Source organism: Acanthaster planci, linkage group LG07, assembly GCF_054643075.1.
Source record: "Acanthaster planci isolate LZ-2023a linkage group LG07, COTS_SCS, whole genome shotgun sequence".
NCBI classification, from domain to species: Eukaryota; Metazoa; Echinodermata; class Asteroidea; order Valvatida; family Acanthasteridae; genus Acanthaster; species Acanthaster planci.
Genome location: NC_141783.1, coordinates 19,152,610 through 19,162,845, shown reverse-complemented (window position 1 = coordinate 19,162,845; position 10,236 = coordinate 19,152,610). Strand labels below are relative to the sequence as shown.

General features: G+C 43.2%; 2 protein-coding genes across 2 annotated transcripts; one reads left to right on the top strand and one right to left on the bottom strand.

Annotated features, from left to right (window-relative positions):
• Positions 1-272: 272 nt before the first annotated feature.
• LOC110976079 (atrial natriuretic peptide receptor 1-like) lies at positions 273-5,666 on the bottom strand. Its single transcript, XM_022229050.2, has 6 exons — positions 4,666-5,666; positions 4,128-4,258; positions 3,141-3,290; positions 1,883-2,018; positions 1,571-1,665; positions 273-537 (listed from the first exon to the last, which is right to left on the bottom strand). Exons 1-6 carry the CDS (start codon positions 5,324-5,326, stop codon positions 502-504), a joined length of 1,209 nt encoding a protein of 402 aa, XP_022084742.2. The 5' UTR covers positions 5,327-5,666; the 3' UTR covers positions 273-501.
• A 581-nt stretch (positions 5,667-6,247) lies between these two features.
• LOC147798685 (uncharacterized) lies at positions 6,248-7,147 on the top strand. The gene is made up of 2 exons (XM_087139278.1): positions 6,248-6,316; positions 6,630-7,147. The coding sequence occupies exons 1-2, from the start codon at positions 6,248-6,250 to the stop codon at positions 6,921-6,923; spliced, it is 363 nt and encodes a 120-aa protein (XP_086995404.1). The 3' UTR covers positions 6,924-7,147.
• The last annotated feature ends 3,089 nt before the right edge of the window (positions 7,148-10,236 follow it).

The window sequence follows — 10,236 nt, the reverse complement described above, 5'->3', positions numbered from 1 at the left end:
TGGGGTGCACTGTTTGGACGACAGAGATAAATCTTCATTAATTTTGGATGGCTTGAATATATAGGCAAAACTGTTAAAGTATTAATTACTCGCTAATAGATTTGGTATTATTTGCAGTTTTAGTCGAAAATCGAACTACTTTCAACCTCTAGAATTCTAACAGTGGATTACTAGTTCAAAAAGATCAAAATAATGTGTTGAAAATAACAATTTTAGCCAACACCAGAATGTTGAAAGAAACAAACGCCTAAAGAACAAAATGGGAGTACTCGCTAATAGATTTGGTATTATTTGCAGTTTTAGTCGAAAATCGAACTAATTTCAACCTCTAGAATTCTAACAGTGGATTACTAGTTCAAAAAGGATCAAAATAATGTGTTGAAAATAACAATTTTAGCCAACACCAGAATGTTGAAAGAAACAAACGCCTAAAGAACAAAATGGGAGTAACGCATCCTAGGTAGTTAACAGTCGATCTCCAATCTCCACTCTCGTCAATGTTTAGGAATGGGCAGCTTCGTCATGCGTAAAAGCGACCTGCAATTGAGGAAATTTTGAAGAAGTGAAAGAGTTTCGATACAAAAACGACCCCTCCTGGGGCGCGAACCCCTACAGTAGGGTCCATCTCTTTGTGTGCGTGTTAATGTGTAAACGCCTTCAATCGTGGACCTACAACAATAGGGGACAATAGGGTCCACGGTTGCCCAAGAGTCCACGGTTGGAAAACGTGTACAAAACATATGGGAGGTCATGAACAAAAGAGGAACAATAGGGAGTCCACGATTGAAGGCGTTTACGAACTTGTGTTTGTGTGTGTGAGTTTGTTTCTGCATTCAATTTGGGACCCTGAACAATAGAGGACAATAAGGTCCCCGATTGACAGAGGGTTCCCGATTGACAACTGTGTACAAAACATATGGGTGGTCTTCTAAAAGAGTTTATGTACGAACAAAAAAGGAACAATCGGGAGTCCCCAGTTGCAGGCAAATACACACTTGTGTGTGTGTAGGGGGAGGCTAATGGGACTATCCCCTGGAAAAATCATTCCTGCCACATTAAATTGAAAACTTCACCCAGGCAGCGCTTCAACTTGTGGGGTCAGTGCAGACCAGATCTTTTCTAGTCAATGGGTTCGCTATGTGCCGGAGTGGGTTTTTGAAAGAGTGCCAGTCGGGTCGGGTCCTTCTGTGGTCGCACCCGGCCAGGATCGAGGCAGACAGAGTGGATCCTGTCTTGTCATGATCAGGCCATTGAGACGTTGCAAACCCATGGACTTGGCTCCAACGGCTGAAACGTCCCTTGTGAGAGCACAGGAAACAGTGTGTAACCCACTGACGTACATCCCGTGGGGAAGGGGGTATATAACCGCCACCCACTTTTGAGGTGGAAAGATGGGCTATCCAATCACCCCTCCCCTTTCTCGTGGTGGGCACAAATAAAAGTGGATTGTGTATGGCCAGTTTTTTGCATGGCCATTAGCGGTAACCTTAGCAACTGGCAAGAGATGACGTATTACTTGGCCTCTGTATGACCCAACCTGAAGAAAAGAAAACATGGTGGTCCTACATACAGTGAAGTTTCCAGGGTAGTCACCCGTCATTAGCAGCATCTGGCTGACCAGCAAACGGTCCCCATTATTGCCAATCTTGAAGGTCCCCGTCAAACCTATCACCATACACAAACATGAAAAGGCCTAATCCATTAATTCCACTGCTACGGCTGGGGGGTAGCATTGGGGGTATTAAAAAAACATTTAAAGGAGAATCTTAAGTCCCGTTGTATACAAAGGCAATATTTATTCCTTGACGCATTACCATCTATAGTGACTCAACAACAAACCGATAATGGGAGGGAATTTCAAATGCGTGAGCTGTTGCTATACCTTCAAACATTCGGTTACACATCTTTTTAGTCACTGCTCTGCCATCCCTCACATCGCCGCCCTCTGCCACGATCTCATTGATGACGTCTGCATACATCAGAACGGTATCATGAGTGGCCGCAGCCAGAACGCTATCCTGCGGGTAGAAAGCATACTGACTTTATTCTTCATGTGTGTTTTTACCTCAAGCCTCAAAGGGGTGGAAGATTTCAGTTTAAATAGAGCAACGCCGCCTAGTACTTGGCAAATTATTTTGCAAATGCCCCGAAAAAATTGGTGTATACATGTACTCTAACACAGACTAAATAAACACATTTAAAACGATTTTTTGGAAAGTGAAGACTGCCCATGCTTAAAGTAGTACTTGTCTTCACATTGATTGCGCCATTATGGAATATATATTTTTTTCTGTACGCTGAGAAGGTGAGGAAGTAATTCTGCAGAAATCCCGTTTCAAAGGAGGAAAACTTTGTTCCCAGGGTAATTTCATTTTCAGCTTTGTTCCAGGAGTACCGGCTCTGCAACCTCTTCCGCTCCTAGGTTAGGTAACTCAGTGTCAAATTATATACAATATACATAGCGTTATATTGCTTCTAAGGTATGGGCTAATCCGAAAAAATCATCGTTATATTGGCATCATTATAAACGCTCTGGCTTAAACTTGAGGGGTGTCAGGCAATGGGTTTATTGTTTTCGCTGTGACATCACTGGAAAATCCATTGATTTGTGCACAAACATGGGTGCGCCCTGGAGGCTTTATTTTACAAGTTGAGTTAGCACTCTAGTAAGGCAGTATCAACCGCAGTAATGACCTCTAATTCCAACTGAATGTTGTCACGTTCTTCCATCAACCTTTCAGGAATTGTGTTTTTTTCTGGAACCTCACCACCATCTTACGTTGAGCGTGTGTTTGTTAAACCAGACAGTATTAATTTCAGAGGACTGCAACATACCAAACTACTTCAAATTAAAATACAAAACTATAAATATGCAAAATATTCATTAACAGTTACTGATAGTTAGCCCGCGTAGTCGTGGGGTGCATCGTTAGACACCTTGGGAAAAAAGCTTCACGGATCGGTTTATCAATTATTGCCGTACATGGGAAACGATTCGTTAGTCTTACTGTGCATGCCTCAGGTAAGGCCTACTGAGTTATTGGGCAGCACTAGTAAATGCATCCCAAGTCCGGAATTTCATGAAAGTTTAAATTTCACATTACATTTACGTGTTCCAAAAACAACAGATGCTGGCATACCTCGACCTGAGTCTTGCCGTACAAAGTCTGCTGGCGTTCCTGTAACTTCCTTTGAAATTGCTGGTACGTTTCGTCGAACTTCGGAAGCTGTGGGCGCAAGACGACTAACGCCTTCATGGCCTCTGTCTCTTCCTTGTTAAGGTTTTGAAACTAAAGCGAGTAGGGAAATGCACATTAACTGGGCGGTTGGTGGGAAATTGCTTTGTAACAATTATAGTTGAACCGTGATGTTTGAGCGGCATCAAGATGGTGGACATGAAAAATGATTGGCATGTATCATAGAAAAAAAATCAACAAAAGATTATAACAAGTGCATTTAGGGTTTGGTCAGTTCGTAATTCTGCAGGGATGTATACCTACACTGAAAAAAAGCTTGCCATTTTTTCTCTACAAATTAAGCATTGCGCTCTTATTTTCAGTTCCTTAAGGCTTTGTATACTCTTTCCGCAATCCTCCAAGGGCAGTTTTATAGCCTCTCTTTGTCCAATATGTTGTGCAGAATATTTGCTTACTTTGTTTCAGTCGAGCTAAAATTGCTGAAACCCCGAAGAATTATGGTATTTTTACGCCAGAAATGCACTCAGATCAGTTTCATGAAAAGCAATAACGTCAGACGCACTCGTATACAAATTAATTATAATTGTAATTGGACCTATTATGATCTGACACTTAATGTTATAAAATGTGAAAGTGTGTCTACTATTGTGAAATGCCTAGAATAACTCAGACTAGGATTCACATAGAATGGGGCTCAACTTTCCTCCTTGTGATGTTTTGAAAATGTTATTCCTTGTTTAATGTTAGTGGCCTACATCTTAAGGTTGGGAGACCCCCTAGAATTTAAAAACTATGTCAGGTCTGAGTTTTTTTTCCTGCACGTTAAAAAGAAATAATAGCGATTAAATGGCTTCACCATCAGCGAAGACTAAATTTAGTTACCCCTCTCACCGAAAAAAAAATCCTGGATACACCTCTGTTATTATTTACCTGGGAACTCGTCTGCCAACTCGTTCTCTCGAACGGGTACCAGTGCAGAAACGTGTATGAGTCCGCCTCGTAGCCCAGACGGTAGGCATGGACCATTATGTCACGGACAGACGAGGTACAAATGAAAATTACTGAAAACCAAACAAACAAACAAACAAACAAACAAACTCATAACGAAACTTAACAAAGAAACGTACAACGTAACTCGTGCAATAGATACTATCGGTGGGTAGGTAGATAGATGGGTCAGTAGCTGGGTAATGGGTGGTTATCGCGCCGGCCTTAGTTTTTAAACATCATGGCTAATTGTAATTATATGAACAATAAAACATAAGCAGCTACAGTGCACTGCCAAATACACCTGCCAATTTGTTACAAGCAATCCCAAATATTGTTGACCTAAATATTGTAATAATCCACAAATCTATCAGATCCCATAAAATAAGAGTTTACCCTAGAGTTTTTTGTTTGATTCCCTCAAAAATGTTTTGTCCGGAGCCTTGGCCAGGTAACCTTCACCGTAAAGAGCCACACTCACCATTACTCCACGTAGCAGCTTCCTCCAGTGCCCGATCAAGAGTATTATAGTTGTCGGCAAAAACCTCGACCACAGTGACCCCAGCAGCTTGAAGGGCAGTGGTAATAGAGGACGGGACGATGTTGTCGAAGAAACGCGGTGTCTGGAACCGTAGTAGTACACAATTTGTCCACTGGTGCTGATGGAAAATCTCAGCCACGTATTTGCTCGTTGCTGTCATCACAGGGAAAGTGCGGGTCAGGGTTGCGAAACGCGCCTTGTCTGCAAGATGAAAAGAGCTGGCAGCAGCAGTTATTACCGGGAGATTCCAGTAAGCTGCCATATCAGCTACTGCTGCCATTTCAATGCTCTTGGATGGACCAAGGAAAGCATCTACTCCATGTTCGTAGTACATGGACGCGGCTAGTGCCCCTGAAGACCGCACTGGGCGTGTGCAGCACTCATCGGTGCTAACGAAGGACATGTTGAAGTTCTGGTACTGACCCGTTTCCAAGCGTTTAGCGACGGTTTCAAAGGCGATTTGGGCGGCCGGAAAAACGTAGAATGTACCAATAAAGGTGTCATGCTGGGGCCAATGGTGCAACATGCCCACTTTGACATTGACAATGGCATGGACTGTCACCACAAGGAGCGATAACGTGTAAATCAATGCTACAGACATTGGGCCCGTGTTAATTAAACAACCTCGTGCTATGCCGATGCGTTACGACCTTTTCCTTGAAAACTCGCTGACGATTATCAATGTCAAGTTCTTGCTTTTGCAGAGCAATGACCAACTAGTTCAGTTTGAACGGTTCCTCCATTTTTAAATCAAACTCAACCGCAGTGCCGGGCCAGCTAAACGAAAGCTATAAATTGTTGGTCTGCATATTTCCATAAATTTATTATTTATACACCACCTGCTTAATCAGATCGAGTAAGGTTGTATTGCAGGTGTGCACTGATAAGGTCGACTAATAATGGAACTACATTTAACGGTGGGACATGTACCGCACCTTTATCCGAACAGGGTCAAGACAGCGCCCAAATTTCCTAGCAAAGCCTGGGAGGGTTCTTTGGTAGGAACTCTGCTTCGCTGGTTCACAAACGACTATGAAATGGACGTTATAAATGGACGTCGCTGCCAGCAATTCACCAATTCGTTGCGGAAGTCTCTTTTTTCTGACTATGACCAGTGCTATTTCGATATATGGATATACTACTTGTGATAGGTCCCCGTGCAATGTTGTCATTATACCGGCGTATCTTACTGCGTTATACCACCGTAAATGTATCCTATGTTGACACTAGTTTCCATATAGACGTACACATCTGTAAGCCTGCTTAGCTGGTCTGGCAGGACCTCCCTTACAGACAACTAAGAAAAAAAAGGAAACAAGCCAAGTTCCCTTGAGGTGCCTCGACCAGGTCAAGAGGTATAAATGCACTAATGAAACTAGCAATACCAATTTGAACGGCCAAAAGCAGTAGACATCCACACCGTTGACCAAATTTGTCTTTAGTAGAGAGAACGCTGGCAGTGTGTGGCGGTTATACACGCAGGAAGGTGGGATTGTCACGAACGGAATCAGTTGTTCTAGGCATGCCCATTTGTCGGAAGTATACCAATGGGCATAGGATAAAGAGCTGTCTGCCTGACACGATTAATGAAGTGAGTAGGAGCACACACGAGCTTTATACAACTCTAAGCTGGTTTATTCTGGTCCTCTCGTTCAATAAGTTTAACAAATAATGAGGAAGGTTCACCAATAAACACATCCATATCAAGTGACCTGAAGCTTATCGGGGGTTTATTACTCTTGGGTCGGAGAGTTATTTTACCAAAACCGCTCTCAGTATCAACCAAAATGACACACGTCACATCAGAGGTTATCAACAGAATCAACCTCTATATTGTAAACCTCAATAATTATCGCACATCACAGTAATCTTGTGACCACGGGCTAGCTATTGTTATCACCAAGGAATGCATTGGTGATGGTACCATCAGCTTTCCAGATCCTGAGCTTCTCCTCAACGACACCCAGGATGTCCCCTCCTTCATCGTTGGAGACGATTTTTTCTCCCTGAGGACCAACCCAATGAAGCCTTACAGTCGCAGGGGCATTACCAGAGAAGAAAGGATCTTCAACTACCGTCTCTTGCGTGTCAAGAGGGTAGTGGAAAATACCCCTGGCATCCTGGCCAAAAGGTTCCAGGTGATGCTCACCACCATTCAGCACCACCCCTCCACAGTGAAGCTCATCGTCACAACCTGAGTGCTCCTCATATACTGATGAGAACCCGGCAACCAGCGCTCCAGAACCAACAGCTGGACCAGGCAGAGAATGCAGAACGTGACTTTGTGGCTGCAGCGTGGAGAGAGGGTCGCAACGTTCGGGACACCATCGAGGTGACTGGTCCTAATGAAGCCTCCAGGGAAGGAAAAATGCACATGAACCTTCTGAGGCACAGGGTCAACTCTGAAGCAAGCTCTGTACCATGGCAGGGTAGGATGGCGTAGCTTGTTTGTGTGATAGGAACACATCTGCATATGTCATTGTATTTAATGAATATATGACCTTGTTGCTGACAATAAAAATGTCTATATGTTTAATCCTTTTAACATGTGCTTTTGTGTGGAAGCACATGTTAAAAGGATTAAACATATAGACATTTTTAAATTTTTAAAGAGGGCATTAAGGGTTATTAATTTTACTTTTAACGTTTTTGTTAAACATCTCAAATACTTTAAGTGGTGCGTATGTGTAATTGTAAATTGTTTTGCAAGTGTTGAGTGTTTCATTGTTTTTCAAATTATAAAAGGGGAGTATTTCTTTATATCTCATCATAATAATGACTTTACATTAATTTTGTTATGTTTGTATAAGTGATGCAAAGCACAAAGGCCGAGTATTCAATTTACATGGCAAGATATTATAGGGAATTGGACTGGGGCAAAGTGAAAACAACAACTGAAATGACTTTAGAAATACACAGGTCCCTGTTACACAAACACAGAAACTCTGACTTGTCGTCACTGGTTGATGGTGGTGGCGTGTTCATCTCGGTGCTGGTGGTGGGGGTGTCAGGTCTTGTTGGTGACGCCAAGATGCCTTACAGGTTGCTGAAGTTGCCAAGCTGCTGCTGCTGGTACTGCTGTGGCTGCTTGCTGGTAGTGTTGTGGCTGTTGCTGCTGCTACTGTTGTGGCTGCTGCTGGTACAACTGTGGCTGCAGCTGCTACTGCTGGTACTGCTGTGGCGGCTGCTGGCACTACTGTGGCTGCTGCTGCTACTGCTGTGGCTGCTGCTGCTACTGCTGTGGCTGCTGCTGCTGTGGCTGCTGGTGCTTCTGGTAATGCCCTGAAGTGTTAGGCTGGAGGGTGCGGAGCTGGGCCTGACAGGTCTGCTGGCAGTAGGTGCGAAGAACCGTAGACGAGGTGCAGGAGAAGCAGGATCATCACCTTCGTCGGAAGAGGACGATTCGTCATCCATGTCCAGCTTGCGGACATGGCAAAATTGCAGCATCCGAAATTGCAGCCTTGGCCACCCTGTACTTTAAGTTGGCTTAGACATGGTGAGGAGCGAATCCCTCATGAAGTTGGCAAAGGTAGCTCCCCTGCTGAGGGGGCAGGTTCAGCCAACTGCTTTAGCAGTTGACCAGACTAAAGCAGGTTTTCGTAGAGGGTCTGCAGGGTAGGGTCTTCATCCTGCTTGCGCTTCTTGCCCTTTCTGGTGGTGGTCCTGGTTCCCGATGTGGAAGGGGTCTCCTCGGGGGCCATCGTCCTCCTCCATGTCTGCAAGGCCAATGTGGGCGTCTTGGTCGTCATCTAGCCATGTATCTCGATTGTGTTATTTACATGAATATTTACAGAGACTGCTGGTCTTTTTCACCTCGAAGATCTGCGATAATCGACCTTGCCTGGTTATCGCCCAACGTTACGCTACGACACCGTAAATGCAACATCGGTCTGCTGTCGGGGTGCGTGTGGGATACAATATGGGCCGGCTGTCATATGCCAGGAGAGGGAAAAATAGCTCACGTACAAGCTGCATTTTCATCACAAGTAAGTGACTGGCGCAATCTTACCGTTTCCAATTGTGAGGGGGAATTTCCTAAAAGATTCAACCAACAACATGTACTCTGAACAGCTGCCTTTCTGAAACGGAGACATTCGTACTTACATGTTTATGATAGCAGTGTTTACAGCGATAACCCCCAATTCTAGCCTACCAATGCATTGCGGTTAACACTTTGAGACGTCATCAGTACATGTATAGGTCTCCTGAACAAACAAGGAATGGCCACGTTCAAACGTAAAACATTAATGCACATTTAGTTATAGATTGCATGTATTTGACCCTTAACATCCCACTCGATCTCCACTGGCAGTCTTGGTGTTAGTGATGCCATGGCAATCACAAATGAATCCTGGCCCAGTACGTTATGAGGCCAGTAATAATTGCAAATTCACGGACATAATCGGGTGGGTCTGGAACCACTTGAAAGATACGCCAATACCCCTTTATCCCTTTCCTTCATGCCTACTGGATACTTACCTACTCATTATTTTAACTTGCCAGCCAGACCCCATGTTTAATTAATTTGTCTCCAATACTGTATGCGGTTTGAATTATAATTACGTTTTTTTTTATAAACATTGGGTCTGGCTGGCAAGATATTTCTTGTGCAAATGCTTGCAAAAACCTGTTTCATGCATAAAACATGCATGCACTGTTTTATCAATACAGCCCAGCTTGTCGGTTTCATGTTTATTTAATGTGAGCATGTCCTAGGTTTCCTGGCCGGCTTTCTAAGCTTATTTTATGTCTTTATTTACCAGTATCGTATTGGGAAACAAATGACGCAACAAGAAGCTACCTGTATGCTTAATTAATTTGTCTCCCATACTGCATGCAGTTTGAATTATAATTACGCCTCCTTCCAACCAAAACTTATTCTTTTAGTAATTCTTGGAGTTTGTTTCGACTCTGTGACACCACTCTTAACCCAATGTTAGGTTTGAAAACTTTTGACAAAATTTCCATGTTGGTCCCTAATTTGTTTGACTCACTGTAATAAAGGGTTTTTCTGTTTGTTGTTCTTAATTCAAGCATGTTTGGTAACTTTGCTTTCGTCCAAAGGTATTTATGCATGTAAACATTTAAATCAATGAAAACTTGCAGCCCTATCTTATAGCCAGGCAGAAGGCGTAGTAGTGAGATTAGTTAGATATCTTGTGCTCAAAATGATTGTGAGTAAAGATATGCCCGTCTGCTTTAATCACAGTTGGTTTTCCTAGGCTAGCAAATCTTTTCACGGTGGTGCCTTGAAAAAAACCTATGAACGAAAGCAAATACACCACAAAAAGCGTAAATGCTTGAATTCAGCACAACAAATGAAAACATTGCTGTACGAAACAGGTACATGCAGCACTGGAGACCAAAATAGCTTGCCAACTACACCGATAATAACTCTTTGCATTATGGATGGCTGACATACAGATATTAAATAAACATGAAACGGGTCCAACTGGTAAGCCGAGCCGTATTGATGAAACAAAACGTGCATGTGTTATGCATGAGGTAAAG